The 19351-nt window shown below is 26.9% G+C and overlaps 2 protein-coding genes across 2 annotated transcripts; one reads left to right on the forward strand and one right to left on the reverse strand.

The window, feature by feature from the left end:
* Positions 1-2085: 2085 nt before the first annotated feature.
* LOC124935824 (protein OCTOPUS-like) lies at positions 2086-4012 on the forward strand. The gene has a single exon (XM_047476256.1). The coding sequence runs from the start codon at positions 2269-2271 to the stop codon at positions 3799-3801; it is 1533 nt and encodes a 510-aa protein (XP_047332212.1). The 5' UTR covers positions 2086-2268; the 3' UTR covers positions 3802-4012.
* Positions 4013-14385: 10373 nt separating this feature from the next.
* LOC124936101 (sulfoquinovosyl transferase SQD2-like) lies at positions 14386-19351 on the reverse strand. Its single transcript, XM_047476560.1, has 11 exons — positions 18958-19351; positions 18731-18797; positions 18502-18572; positions 18301-18418; positions 18140-18213; positions 17822-17877; positions 17652-17735; positions 17170-17257; positions 17009-17086; positions 16131-16187; positions 14386-15126 (listed from the first exon to the last, which is right to left on the reverse strand). Exons 1-11 carry the CDS (start codon positions 19071-19073, stop codon positions 14628-14630), a joined length of 1308 nt encoding a protein of 435 aa, XP_047332516.1. The 5' UTR covers positions 19074-19351; the 3' UTR covers positions 14386-14627.

Here is a 19351-nt window from a genome sequence, read left to right on the forward strand (position 1 = left end):
GTGTCATTAAAAAATTCTTCATATTTTGTGAATTTCGCTCACTTCTTACCTATTTTTGAAAACATCAATTAATACTTAGTTATATTATAAACAAGGATATATAAAGTTCAAAATTTAAAAATTCACCCAGAAATCGTCTCAGAGAAAGTGACGATCCAAAATGTAATTCTAATCATCTTTCGTATATTTATTTGGTTTGTGTGCTCTGATAGCGCTTCTATATCCAAATCATGAGCTTTAACATGATTCTGGTTGAGATCACATCGGTACCTATCTCAAGTCACCTTAACATGTTCCATTATTTGTTTCTGATAATACTCAATAGGTTCCGACTCTGCCTCAAAACGATTCTATAAAGACACTAGATTAATTATTATTATGTATTAGAGAATGAAAGTTAGTAAAATAAGATATTAACACTTACCGTTAACAAAAAAAACATAGATATATAATCCCTAAATCCTAAACAAAATCAAGCAAAGGGAGTTTCTAATCCCTAAATCCTCAACAAAATCAAATATTGTTTGTAATCCCTAAATCCAGTAGCAACAAAATCAAATATAGTTTTTAATCCAGCTACAGAAAAGAATACGCAAAAAAGTTTATAATCCAGTAGCAGAAAAGAACACGCAAATGGAATACATTACCTTGTTGCTTCTTCTTCTTCTTGGGCGTAAGAGAGTTTCGTGTTCATCGGAAAAATCGGGTGGAAGCAGTAAACAGGGTGGTGGAAATCGGGCAATGACGGAGTGTGAGAATCAAATATTTTGGGTGAATCAAAATGAGGAAGATGTCAGAATCGGAGGCACGAGAATTAGAAGGAAATGGAGCGACACCGATGGAAGCGAAAAGAAGAAGAAATAAAGAAGAAATGAGGAAGAAAGGAAGAAGCGTATGCGTAAGGGCAATATTAGAAACAAATCAACGAGGGTGTCATCGGGTGTCCTCGGAGATAAATAATAAATGAAATTCACTAAAAGGAGAAACCAATGACTCGGTATTAAGAAATATCAGCAAGAGCGAAGTGTTACTCTCGGTGATTTTAATAAATATCAATGAGAGCGAAGGTTTTCTCTCTATGAAATAATTATTTTCGGGAGTTTTCAATCGTTCTAGGTGATGATGCATTTTTTACTAGTGTGTCTAACCGGCCGATTTAACTATCTTATTAATTTTATATTAAAATATCATATTTTATATCTCGTAATGAATATCATATTATTTACATTTTAACTATATAATTATAGTACATTTTTCTTTTCTTTAATATCAATATTTTTTATAGAGATCCAAATGTCACTGATTCATTTGATTCTATCTAGAAGAGGGGGCATGATTAGTTGTGGAGTGTGATTCTAGTTAGATCTAATTTTTATTATTTATTTCTAGGCGTTCAAGATTAGTTGATTTTTGTTTTGTTTTGTTTTTTATATTATACTACTCCATTTCTTTTCTTTAATATATATTACATGTGGATAAAATATAATTTTCTAAATAAATAATTAAATATTAAATAGAATACTTTGAGTTTATATTAAATATTAATGACTATTTCAGTTTAATTTTATAATTCTTTTTTTATTAAAAACTCTTAATCTCTGTATTCTTAATTAAGATTTTAGTCAATTGAATTACTTTGTATTAAATAAAATTTATTAAAAATTATATTATAATTTAAACAAATTTATTTTTGTGTAACTTAAAAAGCTAACATGACTATATACTCCTACATCTATTACTTCTAATTGCATTTAATGTATTTTAAATAAGATAAAATAAGTTTTAATTGTATAATAAATTATTATAATAATATAAACTAATATTACATTATATTTTTTTTTCTTTTTCTATGTATCAAAAAAAATATAATATATAAATGAATTCCAAAAAAGTACATCTGATTAACTTTTAAAAAAAAATTAACATTTAAAAAATCAAAATCGGAAATTAGTTAATAAAATGAAGGGCAAAATAGTAGTTTCAGTCAGTTGTATGAATTCCGTATAGAAGTAAAAAAAAAGTGAAACTTAGGGAGACGAGAAATTTTGTTTTCCTTTTACTTTATCTTTTACTGATACTATCTTTCTCTCTCACACACAAACACACACTTTCTCTTTCTCTCTCTAACCTTTCTTCTTCTTCTTCGTTGATTCTCCCGTTAGACGCCATTGTTCTAACCTCTGAAAACCTAATCTCTTCGAATTCAATTCCTCTTTCTCTCATCATACAATGTACTAATTGATTCTTCATTCTTCATTTTCGCCGGTTATGAATCCATCAGACGAACAACTGCTTCCGCCACAACAACCTCACCGGTTATCGTTCAGCTGTGACCGTCATCCAAGCGAACAGTATAACGGTTTCTGCCCTACTTGTCTCTGCGAACGTCTCAGTACACTAGATAATGAATCTCCGGCCTCTTCATCTTCCCGTCGACCTTCCAACGCCGCCGCCGCAGCTATTAAGTCTATTTTCAGAGTCTCCGGTAGAAATAAGGCTTCCGCTGCATCTTCATTCTTACCGGAGCTCCGTCGTACGAAATCGTTTTCCGCTTCTAAAAACGAGAGGTTTACAGGAATTGTTGAGCCGCAACGGAAGTCATGCGATGTAAGAACTCGTAGTACTCTATGGAATCTGTTTAATCAGGAAGGAGAACGTAAATTCATCTCCAAAATTGATCAGCCGGTTGAGATTATCAGTTCTGTGAATGTACCTGTTCTGGAATCGAAGGAGGAAGAAGAACAGGAAGAAGAACAGGGAGAAATTGAAGACGACTGCGACGGAGATGAAATTAGGGTTTCGGAAGCAGTAGAAGAGATAGTATCCATTGTACAGGAGGAAATCAAGACAATGAAGGATCATATTCACATAGATCTCGATTTACAGACGAAGAAACCTTCTTCTTCTTCAATGGCGGGAAGTTTTTGGGCAGCTGCTTCAGTTTTCAGTAAGAAATGGCAGAAATGGAGGCAAAAGCAAAAGGTAAAGAAACGTAATCTCGATGTTTCCTCCGTTGCATTACCTGTTGAGAAACCAATTTCACGTCAGTTTCACGAAACTCAATCAGAAATCGCTGATTACGGCTTCGGCCGTCGTTCCTGCGATACCGATCCAAGATTCTCACTCGACGCCGGCCGTTTCTCCCTCGACGCCGGCCGTATGTCGTTTGAAGATCCTCGTTACTCCTTCGATGAACCTCGAGCTTCATGGGATGGTCACTTAATTGGCCGGACATTTCCCCGTCTTCCACCAATGCTATCTGTTGTAGAGGATTCTCCAATAATTCATGTTTCGAGATCAGATACAGAAATTCCATTAGAAGGTCTGAATCAGAATTACATTAAAGAAAACGAAAGAGTTCCTGGAGGATCTATACAGACTAGAGAATACTATGATTCGAGTTCACGCAGGAGGAAGAGCCTTGATCGGTCGAGTTCAATAAGGAAGACTGCAGCTTCAGTGGTTGCAGAACTCGATCAAATGAAGGCTGGTGTTGATTACAGAGAATGGGATTCAGAAGATGAAGAAAAGGGTATGAAGAAATCTAAAAAGTGGATGAAGAAGGGTTGGAACATTTGGGGATTATTCATCCATAGAAGGAATAATAATAATAAAGATGAAGGTAGAAATGGGATTGGGAGATCTTATTCAGAGTCTTGGCCGGAGATGAGAAGGGGGGTTGGGGAAGGGAATAGGAGTTTAAGAAGATCAAGAGATTCTTCATACAATTTGGGTTCTTTTGGGAAAAAGAGAGGTGAAATGATGATGATGATGAACAATAGTGGCAGTAGAAGAGGATGAGATGTTAAGAACAGCAAGATTGCTAGGAGTGTGCTGCAACTGCATTGAAGAAGTTGTTTAGATTGATTGATGTTAGTTTTTAGTTGTTGTTGTTGTGTCTGAATGTTCTTAGTTTAGTTTAGTTGTTGGTGGTGGTGGGTATAAAAGAGAGTTATCATTGTGGTCAAAATCAAGCAATCATGATGATCATCATTATATATAATGATGCTATCTTTCTTATGATCAGTTAGTTCCTTCAAATAGCTACTAGAATGAAATCATTCTTTGCTAGATTAATAATGTTGTTTTGAATTATCTCATGCTGCTGTCTTTGCTAGATTAGTACTAGATTAGATTAGTAATGTTGTTTTGAATTATCTCATATTGCTGATTTAGTGATTTAGGCATATAATATTGATAAGATACGGAAAATGTATTTATCATCTCTATTTTATTTCGGATATTTATGTTCAAATTTAAGGAATTTCTTACTATTTTTTTTTTAAAAAATAATAAAATTATATAAACGAATTCTTTAAAAATATATACATGTTAATATATTAAAAATTTAATTGTGTTTATGGAAAAATTGAAAACACATGGTTTTTCTTATCAAATATTATTTTATCATATATATATTTACTTTATTCAATATTTAAAATATTAAATATTTAAAAAATATATATTAATATTCTTTAAAAACTTCATCTACATAAAATCAAACCATAATAAAATATTATTATTTCTTTATCTCATCAATCAGGTCTTTTAATTTATTAAAAAAATATTTTAAAAAATTATATTTTTAAAAATAAAAAATATTAATTTTTTTTAGTTTCTTTCTTGTAATAAACTCATATCAAACCATAACTAAATATTTCATTCTTAAAAATAACATCACTCAATATTTTAAATAAACTAAACTGAACACCACAAAACATTATTTTAGTATTTTTATTTGTTCATATATATATATATTACTTTATTTATTCATGATAATTTATTCCATAAAAATCAATTTGTAAGCTGAATTCAAAATATCAGTTTAGAACCATTATATTATTTATATGATAGATAATAGTTAAAAAAAACAGTTCATATATTAAATAAAAGAACAAAAATCATTTTTGTTATTATAATATGTGAACTGTTTGCAGAAAAGGACTTGTCTGTCTAGTTTGCAGGCAACAATCAGAATTTGGACAGCTCTGAATAACTGGAGCATCACTGTTGAAAGAAGAAAAGAAGAAAATGTTTATTTTATGTTAAGGCTTTGTTTGATTCACATCTTATAATTTGTTAATGCCCTACATTTGTGAGGTATACCTTATAAATATACTCTAGTAAAGTATAATTGTTGTTTGGTATATTAATATTATAATTAACAGTACTATTTAAGTATAAATTATACTTACAAAATAGTATGATAGTACCTACTTTTATTTGGTACAAAAATGTATAAAATTTTATAAAATTTAATATTTGTATTTTATCCTTTAATTTTATAAAATTATTCATATTTTATTTCTTTTTGTATTATATTCAAAATATAATAATAATAATAATAAACTATAACTAAATATTAATTTATATTTAACTATTTCTAATTTAAATAATAATATTAATAAATAAACAATTATACCATTATAATTTCAATATTATTTTATAAAATTATTATTATTAATATTTTATTATACACAAAAATTTAATAATATTTTTTAAATATACAAATATTTATAATAATAAACAAATTTTAAATACAAATTAAAAAAATATTAATTAATATATATAAATTTTAGTTATATAACTATATAAGTTAAATTATATATAAAATAATATAAACTAGTATTATTTTAAAAAAATATATTCATATGATAATTAAATATTATTTTTATTTATTTTAATATAATTAATAATTATAACTATCTTTAAGATAAATATTAAAATAATAATTAAAAATAATTTATATAAATATAAGAGTAAAATAATTTTTATACTTTTTATTACTTTCTTATATTTTTTTTTTATCACAAACTAAACATAAAATAATAAAATTTATATAATTTATACTTAAACTTAGTACGGTATAATTTATATATCTTAATAGCTTCTTACCATTTATACTCTTATAGTACTGTTCACTAAACAATATTATAGTATATAGAGCATTTATACATTATTCACATGGACGTAAATGCTATGTTTATTTGGAAAAAAAAAAGTAAAAAAATTTATTTATCAAATAATCAAAAATCAGTTTGATTTCATGTTATTTAAATTAATCAACTTAATCAAATATCATTTAATTCTTTCAATTATTCTATCACCTGATTCATTTACTAAGATATTAAAATATTATTTATTTTATTATTATATATTAACCCTCTAAATTATTTTTACTAAATAAATCTATACTTTTCAAAATTATAGTTTGATTAACTTAAAACTCATTTAAAAAAACAAATCAAAACAAGCCAGAGCTCATTTAACTTGTATCATTTTGAATTATTTTTTTTTTCAGTAGTAACATTTTAATTATTAAATTATTTAACTTATCAAGTGAAATATCAAATATTCTTAACTTCATTATTATTATATTTAAATTCTTAAATAATTTAACTTTCTATTAGACAAAATTTTAATTATTAGATGGGTTTTCTCCTAAAAAGATCTTGAAGATCAAATTATCATTGAACTTTTTATTTAATATATATATATATATATATATATATATTAATGTTAAATTTAATTAGAAGGTAATTTTAGTTTTTTAAATAGATAAAATTGATTAATAGATTGTTAATGTGATATTTGAGTTTTGAGATAAAAAGTGAGTTTTATCTAATAACAAACATCAAACAAGCTCTTAGTCATGGTTCGGTTTTGGGTTATTTAAATAACATAACATAATCAAACATCATTTCATTTTCCCTTTATATATTAAATTATTTAATTTATTAACCAAAATATTAAAATATTTTTTATTTAGGGGTGTTCAATATTTGATCTGAACCGAATATCGGACCGAATTCAAATTTTATTTTCGATTTTCGAATCGAATTTTAAACAAATTTGAATTCAAATATGGTTTTCGGTTTAGTTTTCGAGTTGGGACTTGAAAACCAAATCGAAAACTGAATTCATTTTTTATTATATATTTTATTATATTTTTAATAGATATAATTAAATTATTATATATTTTATTATATATTAAATTAGGTGAACTGCTAGTTTTTCTAAATCTATAAGACTCCCCTTAAATTTATTAAGGTAATGGTAAAAAAATGTGTAAGTGCAATTATTATAATAAATACTACAATTGTTAAGTACAATTATTGTAATAAATACTACAATTGTGTAAGTGTGTTAAATATTTGGTCTAAACCGAATATCTGACCGAATTCGACCAGAATTTGAATTTACCGAATTCGAATAAACCGAATTCGAATTTCAATATTCTATTCAGTTTTTGAATTTGTTTAAAAAATATAAAATTCTAAAAACCCGAATTAAGTAACTCGGGATAACCCCAAAACTGAATCGATGAACACCTACCTCTATTTAAAAAATTATTTTTTATTTTATTTATATATATCAATATCTTTTAAGTTATTTTATCCAAAAAAATATCTAAGTCTCCTTAAAACCATCACCCGCCGTCAAATTTTTTCTACAGCTAAGATGTATGTCGTCCAACCCACCCACCTACCCAAGGCTGTTAAAATCTCGAGTTGACTCTTAAAATCTTACGATTTTACGATTTCACATATGTTTAACGAGTCTGATTTTAAGTAAACTCTTCAATAGGTAAACTCTTACGATTTTAAATTTCCGATAATAAGATTTTACGAGTTTATAAATAATTTCGATTTTACGATTTTATACGATTTTACTTCTAAAAATAAAAATTTATATTAATTAAATTAAAAATTAAAATTATTATTTATTTAAATTAATTAATTAATATAATTAATTTTATAAATATAATTTTTATAGTGTTATTATTACTTATTATTATTTTTTAATTAATTTTATATTAAAAGATATAATTTCTTAAAATTGACTAAGTACAAAATACTTAATTATATATATATAAATAATAATAATATATAACTATTATTTTATCAAATTAAACTCTTACGATTTCACGTAAACTCTAGATTTTACGAGTTTACAACTAGTTAACGATTCTACGCAAACTCTCGATTTTGATAGCATTACACCTACCGAGGTTATTCAAAAAAACTTACCGTACAAGCCTTTAGAGTTTGTTTGAGATAGGTTTTATGGGATTCCAGCAATTATTTTATAAATTATCTCTATTATATTATTATCATTATAATTATCAAATAACTCTTTTTATAATTCAAAAGATTAAAATACTTTTATTTATTTTATCTTTATAGTAATTTAACAAATTAAAAAAATTAAACAATTTACTTTTTCATCGAACACCATTATTTTTATTTTTTTTAAACCGCTTTTTAGCAGAGAATGAAACAAATGCACCTAATAGAGTTTAATCTTATCTAAGTTTTTGTTAGATGAAAAATAAATTTTATATCCTATTACATAACAAGTTTTGGTACATCATTTTTTTTTCAATTAAACAAATTATATTTCAGATTAAAAAAAGTTTTTATAACATGATCTACAAATTTATAAAAAATTATTTATTTAATATATTTTTATGTAATTTTTTTTTGTCTAATTTGATTTTATATTTCATATCAAATAAAAAAATTACTTTTTTATTTAAACAAATTTTAAAAGTTATTATAATTATGAAAGGGATTAATTGTTAGACAATACTAATTTAAAAAAAATGTTCAAAATTTGATTAAAAAAAAGTTGTAACAAGTTATTATTACTATTTTGTTCTTTTTGTACAAATGAAATTTTATGATCCTAAATAGATTCAATTTATTATTTTAAATAATGGTTTATTTGTATATTAAACTTGGCTTTCTTGTTCTATTATAGTTTGTTATTTGTATTTTAAAAATAATATATTGTAATTTGAGATCTTAGGTTATAAAATTAGTTTTTATATTAAAATAAAATTTTAACAAAATCGAAAAAAAATCATCTAATTAAACAAATTAGATAGTTAGTGTTATTAAACTAATAATAAATTAAATTTGAGATTAAAATAATATGACAAGTCAATTTTACTATTATTCTAATAAAAAGCTTGGATTAATTAAGAAACTTATTAACTTGAAATATCATTCTTTTTTTTTAAATAACTAAAATTAAAGCTTGTTTGATATTGGGTTTTGTTTGATATTGGGTTGGTAGATCTTTTGTTAATTTTTATCTTAAATTCAACTATCATTTCATATATGGAATTATAATTTTTTTTTATTAAAGTATTTTAATTAATAAACCCTGATTTTTTTATAATTTTTTTTTATTAAACAATTTTTCTTTAACCCATGAAACTCTGAATCTTCACCAAGCTGTAATTGGGGCTTATAAGGATGAATTACTGTGCTTTCCACTCAAACTTTATTTTTAAGATAGTTAAGGGTAGGGATGACAATTTGAAATCGCCCCGCGAAAACCGAATCAAATTGTCTCGTTTGAGACTGTTTTTCTCCGAAACCGAACGGGGATGGTATTTGTGTCCCCCGCCCGACCCGCCCCACCCCAATTTTACCCCGATTCTACCCATAACACCATAAATATAATTAAATATATTAAATTATCAATATATTTATTTATTTACTTACTATATTTTATATGAGGAGTAAAGTTATTTCTTTATAATAATATAAAATTTTAATATATTATAATATATATTATATTAAAAAAATCAGTTTATATAATTTTATTGTATAATTTTTATTTATTTTTTTTTAAAAAAAATTAACGATGCACTGCGGGATTCCCTGAAACAAAAAAAAAAAACGAACAGGACGGGGATAGTATTAAAAAAATCCTCAAAATTAAAACAGAGCGGGAATGGTAAATGTATTTCCGTCCCGAACTGCCTCATTGTCATCCCTACCTAGGAGTTTGATAATGGATGAAATTTAGAAAAGAGAATGACTTGTCACCGGTTAAAAAAAAAAAAAAGTGAAGAAAGAAGAGAGAAAAAATTTATTAATTTTACAGCTTAATTTCCCTCAAATTCTATTTCCCAATCATTTCTTATATATAATAATAATAATAATAATAATAATAATAATAATGTAGAATAGATAATACAAAATAATAAGATAGCGTTCGTTATATGGTATTAATTATATAGGTATTAATTGTAAGGGGTATAAGTTGTAAAGGGGTATTAAGAGGTATAAATTATATATGTTATTTGTATTTGGTTGAAAATATAAGAGGGTTATAAATTGTATAGATTTTATAATTTTGTGTTTGGTTGGTAATATAAAAATGTTGTATAAAATGTAAAAGACAATTTTACCCTTTATATTTATATAAATTTAATTTAATTGTTAAATTAATATTTATTTAATTTTAATTCTTTTATTATTTTTACCACAATATATTAAATTATCTTATATATTTTATAGTACCAATTATTTATTTAAATTTTTATTTATTTAATATTATATATATTTAAATATAATCTATATATAATACATTTTTAAAATAATTTTAACATTTTTGAAATTGAGGGAGTAAATGATCCATATATTAACTTTTTATACATTACAAAAAATGTAAATAACATATCAAATAGGAAGAAAAAAAAAACATAATTAAAATAGAAGGGTAAATGTAAAAATAAGACTTTCAAATAAAGAAAATAATAAAAGTAAAAGTTAAGGGTAAATATGGAATATATTTGTTTATATAAACTTGTAACAGGTTTTACTAGGTACAAACTTGTACCTAGTTTGAAGCATAAATTATATAGTTTTCAAACACTGTTTATATAAAATAATCAATCAAACAATTAATTAAATTTACTGTTGGTATTATTATTTTATACCTACAGTTTAATATTATCTAACAAACACGGCCTAATAATATTAATAATGAATAAGATAACAAAGATATAAAAAGGATGCTCATTAATCATCAACTTTAGCTGATAAAGTGCTGATGTTTTTGTCATATTTCTTTCTCTTTAGAGCTTGTTTGTTTGATGCTGGTTATTTGAGAAAATGTTTTTTTAAAGATTTTTTATTTTATAAAATGTAACTTATTTGAGTTTTAAATTGATTGAATTATTATAATGTATATTTATATTTAAAATTTATAAGAATAACATAATAGTATTTAATTTAATAAATTGAATAATAAAATGATTTAAATAAAATAAAAGTAATATCTAAATTTTAATAAAAAATTAAAAAAATTAACTTCAAATATATTTAAAGAACGAATAAGTCAAAAATTCTTAAAACTCAACGTCAAATGTTTCTGTCTATAATATTTTAGTTGATTATCCATCTTTTAATGGTTATTAAAAAATAACAAAATACAATTTTATGAATCAGATAAATAATAAAGAGCTTCACAAATTATATATATCTTTCTTAGGACCTTTTACTTTTTTTTATATAGTCGTTATATTAATTAATAAATAGCTTCTACTATAAAGAATATTAAAAAAATAGTAAGATTGTTTGAGTTTATATATATATATATAAATATATTTGCTAGATAATTTATATTATATTATCAATGAAATGATGTATAATTGAGGGCTGAGATATTTATTATTATTAATAATTTGTAAAAGAAATTTTACATCAACATTTAAAAAATATATTTATCTAAATACTATATAAATATATATATATATATATATATTATTATTAAATATTAAACACATATAAAATAAATAAAAATTTAAATAAGATACAAAATTTTAACAAAAATACCTTAAAAAAATAAAACCATTTGTTCAAACAAGCCCAAGATAGTTTTGAGAATAATTTATAACATACATGATACAACTTTAATACAAAGAAAAAACAACTTATTCAGCTTTAAAAATAAAAGAAAAGAAAAAAAGTAAGTAAAATGTTGAATGAGAGGAATATAAAAGAAAGAAGGGAGTTCAGATCTAAACATATAAATATAATATAATAACAAATAATTATTATGTACTGATTGACACATTTTAAAGAAAATGGGTGGCCAACAAAACAAAAGGGATCTTTGACCAACTAAAGAACCCCAAACATTATATGACCTTTTTTTTAATGTCATTTGCAACATGGTTTAGTTTGAGAGCATGTTGATTATTTATTGATTGTGATTATAACTCAGATTTAAGGTAATGATGTGCTTTGTTTTGATTTTTCCTCTCAAATTTTTGTAACCCGAATAATACTCTAAATCGTTGATAGATTGTTTGTTATTGATACAATTTTATCGTGTTGGTGATTATTTCTCGAATTCGTGTTAATCCTTTATTAACAATAATAAAAAACTAATAGATTTGATTTTTAATTGAGAATCTCTTAAAATATTCTCTTATGATTTGTACGAATTTTTACCATAATATGCTATAGATGACTTATTTTTATTTTATAATTTTTTTTGTCATTGTTTACCAACCCTCGATTAAAGATAAATTTATCGCTCAGAATATTTGGTAGAATCTTCCGACACTATTTCAATGATTCGTTCAGTTTGTTCTACTTTAACACATGAGTTTTCTTTGGAGGAACTCTCAACAAATTAACAAATTAAATGATCGTTGATTTTGTTTAATGAGAGTTTTATTTTTGTAAATTGTTTATATAATTATAATGGTTTATTTTAATATATACCACTCTTATTTGAATTTAATGATAATTAATTAATTTTAAAAAAATATTTTATTATTTTTAAAACAAATTACTTAAATATAAAATATAAAATTTAATTTTAATATTTTATTAAAATAATAGTGGTACGTAATTAAAGTGATAATAGTCCTTCTAAGATATTAGAAATTAATTTTAACTATAAATATTTTAAATAAAAGTGGGATGCAGTCACTTTTCTAAAACAAAATTGATAAAAAAAAATGGTTTTTCTTTTTAAAAATAAAATAAAACTACCTCAAAGAAGCTCAAATTATTTTGAATTTGGTCAGTTTTCATTTTCAATAAAAAAAATTCAACTTAAAATACATAAAATAAAAGTTATGAATGTGTGAAAGTGATCATATATACTAGTTTCTTTATCTCAAAAAAATAAAATAATAAAATTTTGTAATATTATATGATGATGATTAATAATATTAACCCAGCAAGTTGCCAATTAAGTCAAAAGTAACTAGAGAAAACATGGCATGTGTGAATAAAATAAGCTATTTATATCAATGGCATGTGTGAATAAAATAGTATGAAGAAATTAAAACATAAATTAAATATTAGTATTATTTATTTATCCAATTTTCTGTAGTAATAGAGACATAAAATATGTAAGAAAAATCGATCCCTTTTCAAACAATTAAACTCAACTTTACAATGCTTTATTGATATAGAAACAATATTTTAGATAGAAATGATAATAATTTTGAAGAGTTATAATTTATTTAATAAAAATATTTAAATATATTAAATAATAATTTAAAATATAAGATATTTTAATAACAAAATAATAAATAATAATTTAAAATATAAAATATTTTAATATTTTTTTAATGATTTGAGTGATGTAATAGATGAAAAGAAGTGTGAAATAATGTTCGATTAATTTGAGTTATTTAAATAACCCAGATCGAACGATACTAAGAGTTATACTTCAATCTTATTGAGAATAGTTAAGTTTATTTTTGATAGGAACATAAGAAATGTCCTCATTTTAAAAAACATTTTGCGTTGATAAGACATGGATATTAGACATTGTTATAAGTTGTTTGCTAAGATGTTTCTATATAATTTATGTTCGGAGAAATTTTGAAGTCAACGATTTCATTCAAAATTCATATTATTTGAATAAAATGTTATTCACGGTGAAACTTTTACGAATGTTATGTGAATGAAAAATATTGTATTATGATTAGTCGTATTTGTCACAAGAAGGTTGAATATGCAATTTCATTATTTTTGATAATTTATTGAGTAACGTTTTTTTCATGTCATTCTTTGTCGTTGCTTAAATTGTTTTTCTTTTAAAATTGCTATAAATTAACATTTTATTGTTTTAAACTAAATTTTAGTTAATTATATTATTTTGGTGGAACAAATAAAATCAATCGATCAAATCAAATTGACCATTAAATCCAAAATGACTATTTGAAAATTCTCAAACTCCTAAATTTTGTTATTCATTTCTCGTTCGAATAGAATTTACTATCTTAATAAACTTTTTTTTTCCTTTATTAGTCCTATTCTATTCTATTCAATTCAATTCAATTAAAACACTAAACACCTCCAATATCATTTTTTTTTATGAAATATATATCTTTATTATTTATATGTTAATCTCATTTTAGTTTTTTACCTAAAGAATTCCATTTAAAAAAATCAACTTAACAAGGTTAGGTTATTTAAATACCTACAACAAGGCCTTTAATAAAAGGCTGTATTATTAAGGGATCAAATGCAGCTATGCATGAACTTGAACTACAATGCTGTCTTATATCAAACTAAAATTCTCGCTAATCATTGATACAAATCAACGAAACCTTGGTGATAAATAGACACATTTTGATAAACTTTCGTCATTCTCGAACTATTCCAGCTCGTAAGCCACACCAAGAAAACATAACAAACCGCAAAAGAATAAGATAAAACAATGCCTAAAAATCATAACTGAACCTCTAATTTGTTCCACTTGAATATATTATACAAATAGCCACTACATATATCTAAGCAAAATGCCCCATCTTTGAAGCCAGAGAGGGCGTCTCAAGCCATTTTATAGTATAGTTTCTACTTGTAATCCTGCTCTTCCGGCGTTTGGTAAATGCGTTTGAACAGCCACTGGATAGGTCTGAGAAGAATCGCTCTGTTCTTCCTCCAGAACCTGATAGCATCATTGTAATTCTCGTTTCTTATAGTTTTGGTGGCTTCTCGCCAGTCGTATTTCTCCATTTCTTCGCGTGCAGATTTTCCTATAGTTTCTCTAAGTTCATAACTGTCCAAGAGCGACTTCAGTTTCTGTACACAGTCATCTACATCAGAAGGTCTGAAGCAAAACCCCGTCTTGCCCTCCTGATCTTCTGGAATGATGTCCATGATACCCCCTGCACGTGCAGCCACAACTGGAAGGCCGGAGGCCATTGCTTCCAAAACGACTTGGCCTAGTGTTTCTGATTCGGATGGCATCACGAAAATGTCACCACTTGCGTATGCTTGGGAGAGCTCTTCTCCTCCTAACATGCCTGTGAAAACTGCTGGCAAACCAACTAACAACTTTTCTAGCTCCTCCCTGTGTGTCGCGCAGATGAAGAACTCAGCATTTATACAACAAACTCGGAGAGAAAGATTTAAAATCAATACATGGATCTGGATACAATATATGAATGTAGATGAGAAACTGTTCAATTTCTTTGGAAACACTTTTTCTCTTGTGGATACAATTGAGATCACTTTTGGAAACAGAATTTAATGATTAGTCAGAGTCTCAGAGATAGATTGAGAGTTTTTGACGGTCATATAATGAATTTCTAGATACATATACGTTTGGCATAAATGGTTAACTGGATACCCTAGCAATCGTGCCAAATTCAAAGGCGATGATCCAACTAGACGATTGTCATTAAATCTTTTGAATCTATATAAATGTTCGTTTTTCAACTAAATACAAATGTTTGTTGGCAGCTTGTGTCCATGACATCTTGAACGAAAGAAATTTCAAGAGTTTTTGGTTCCAAACCTAGAAACAATTTGAAGTAATTTGGAAGGAGATTCAAGAGTATACAATTACTCAAAGTGGAATATGGAACAAAGTTGCTAACTCCACTCAAAATTTCTTAATTTCTTACATTATTTTAGAAATGTGACTAACAGGAATATTTGTTATTTATTTGTTCACAACATTTATTTTCTCTCTTTATAAATAAAAGGTTCGTCCTTTTATCAAAAAAATATATTTTGAACTCGTCATCGAGCCCAATCGGATACTACCTCCAACTGAAAGAACAATTCTCTTCATTAGGCATATCTAGATTTGCCTATGGACCAGAATAGATTAACATACATCTTGTTTTCAACCCAAAAGAGAAATTGGAGATAAATGTGTTTTCATATAATGAAGCCAACGTACTTGTTGAAACAGCTTCAAACATAGGTAACAAGCATGGATATAGAATGGGAAGACAATTGAGACACCCATTAAAACGTTTCTAGTAGTTACTACCATAGGCAGGTTCTTGTTACTATACTAGAATACAATGTGCCTATATGATTTTTGCTTATAAGTATCATAATTACCTGTATGGACCGTCTCCAATGATAGCAATCCGTGCCTCGGGTAGCTGGTCCATTATCCTGTTCAATCAATAGGGGCACAACAGCGATCAAGAAAAAGGACAGCACATGAAATTTAACCTATTTATACCAACTCTCGAACACATGAAGTCATAACGAATGTTAAACTGATATTAAATTTAATGTTGGTTATGACTTCTTGCAATACAAACATAAAACAATGGCGAGAGAAAAGAAGAAAGGGATATGAAGAAAAGACATTGACAAGAAGGCCCAATAACCTACAAGGGTGGAGATTATAATTGAATAAGAACCTCCAACCAATGAAACACAAAAGGTCAAAACCCATCTCACCAAGATCTATGCACCTTGAGCTTCTTCCACATAAGTAGGCCTTCTTTTGAGGCTCCTAAATGGAGTAAGTGATCTTGAACTTGTGGAATATGCGCTTGATGATGAAGATGAAATTAGTGTGGAAGGCCTTCGGTGTACAAGTAATGAAGCTTTCAAGTTGTTGACTTTACAATCATGAATATCATTGAAAGGGGATAATGTACTTGGTTTACAGAGGTGTGTGCTCCTTATTAAAAGTGGAGAAGGAGCAATGAAAAGGTAAATGAGAGAAATAAAAATTCAAGTTCGAAAGAGTGTGTTACAACTTGGAATTTAACTTCACATACGATAAAAAGGAAAGTAGAAGATTCGAGTTTGAAGTAATCGAGGAAGAGAACGAATAAATGGAATGAAGATTGTTTATTGGAACATCCTAGTGGGAAATGATAAAGAGAAGAGAGATCGAGTGAGAGGGAAAGGGAAAGGTGATCTGTATTACAGAATAGCAGGGGAGCATTAAAATTTATCAATAGAAAAGAAAAACAAACCTTTTTAGTAACTCCAAACTCTTTTCCACTCCAAGTCGTCCAACATGTACTATCAAAGGTCTATCAGGCTCACCATTGCTGATAACAAAAGAAAGAAATTCATTTATATATGAACACACTCTCTGTTTACTTTAATGGAGATGAAACAACAACAACAATACCTCAGCCTTAACCGCATCTCATGAGAGTAAAAACGCGGATGGAAACTATCTGAATCAACACCCTTATTCCACAGCCGGATCTTGTCAGCTTTAAAGAAGAAAAAGGAACCAAATGGAAATGTTAAAGATCAAAATACAGAGCCCAGTCAACAGCTGACTAGACCGACATGCTAGTAGTCAAAGCCGAGTCAACAATCTACTCAGCTGCCTTGTCAGCAAGCTCGAAGTGACTCTAAACAGATTCAGACTGTTCAGGCCTCAACCAAACCAGCAAAAGAATTGAAAGATGAAAGAAGATAAATATGAATTCCTAAATTCAAGCAATGTTGACATGAACATATTCATTCAAAGAAATAAAAGAAATGGAAGATCCCAAACCTTATCATAAAAAGCAAACAATATTACTAATCACCATTTTAGTGAAAAAAATGCAGCTGAAGCAGGAAAATTGACAAAAACTGAACCCTCATGTCTTTGCTTACCATCTGTCACTTTAGCAGCTTCAAGTTCCTTAGCCAAGGCAGCTGATGGCACCAGCGTGAGATCTGCAGCCTGATGAAGAAATTCTGTCAAGAACAAAAACAAAAGTTTCGTCAATTGACAAGAAGATTCACGAATAATAGAGCCAGGCCAAGGAGAAGAGATGTTTTACTTATAACCATCCACATTGGTTTGACTAGCCAACTAAATGTGTATCTTGGTATATAACTGCATAAACAGTAGTAAGAATGAGAATAATTAGCTGTTCCTTATTTTTGCAGATTTGTTTTTACATATACATGTGTTTTAATTAAATTGTAAGAATAAGATACTATACTTGATTTTCCACATATTTTCATCCCAAATCCACAAGGAATCAGCACTACTGAGCTATATTTATATTGATGATTAAGCTGTTTTGACCTACATAATATATTTACTTAAGATAGCGATGATTAGCGACAGATCGAATGAAAGAATGTTTACTCACACTGGCACATGTGTATGATAAGACATCACTAGAGGAACAGCCAATAGCTTCGCAATAGTGAGAGCACCAAATGCCTATCAATATTGAAATTGCAACTTTAGTCTTTACATGGTGCAAGTTATTTCGTAAAACTACATTAGATTGCAAAACTTGAAATTTACCATAACACCAGGGGAAGTGACATGAACAATATCAGGTTTAAACTGTGCAACTTCTGAAATTATCCTTGGGCTTAATGCTAGGGAGAGTGGAACCTTTTGGTACCAAGGAAAAGGGAAGCTGGAAAAGGAAATGAAACAGATAAAAAAAGAGGAACAGTTTAGTAAACAATACGTTCTTAACTTCTTATAACGCAATAATACCTTCGCGATCCAACTAATTTTGCTCCGTAAAATTCACTTGGCACACCTTCATGTGTTGTCACTACAAGAACCTAGAGTTTTTACCCATATCAAATTGTAAATTCATCAGATTATACAATCAAAGAGTTCAAAACAACAGATTATACTTTGCTGAAACAATCATTCATTTGATTCATTTGATTCATTTGATTCATTCTATTCATAGTCAAACAAAGTAAAATGTACCCACCTCATCTCCCATTTCTCTAAGGTATTTAATGAAATTCTGAAACCGATTTTTGTATCCAGAGACATAACTACATAAACAAAAACCCAAAACTTCAAATCACAGCAAGATCCAGCAATGAAAAGTTAAAGAGAACAAACAACACATCTGATCAAAACTTTCAGATCGGTTTCCTTAATTTCTCAAAGTCAAATCATCAAACACAAAGACTTCACAAAATTAAAACTTACGAAAAGGGTGAAGGCTCAACGAACAGAGCTATTCTACGAGGTCCTGAACAGTAATCTGATTCGAGAAGCAAAGGTGGGTTTTCCATATCCTGCTCTCTGATAATCGCAATGGTCATCTTTTAACAAGTCCAGTCAACTACAACTATTGAAGGACAATAGAAAAGGAAAGCTATGTAAACAGGAGGAGTTGAAGAGCATGATATATATATATATATATATATATACAGATAGATATAGAGAGAGAGGAAGAAGAAGAAGAAAGGGACAGTTGGGAGAGGAAGAAGAAGAAGACAACGGTTGACGTAAATGGTTTGTAACTTGTGAGAGATCGTTTAACTGGGTATCCGATTCCGATCAGTCTGAGTAGGAAAGAGAAAGAAGTAACCATGGAAGG

This window comes from Impatiens glandulifera, chromosome 4 (genome assembly GCF_907164915.1).
Source record: "Impatiens glandulifera chromosome 4, dImpGla2.1, whole genome shotgun sequence".
Classification (NCBI taxonomy): Eukaryota; Viridiplantae; Streptophyta; class Magnoliopsida; order Ericales; family Balsaminaceae; genus Impatiens; species Impatiens glandulifera.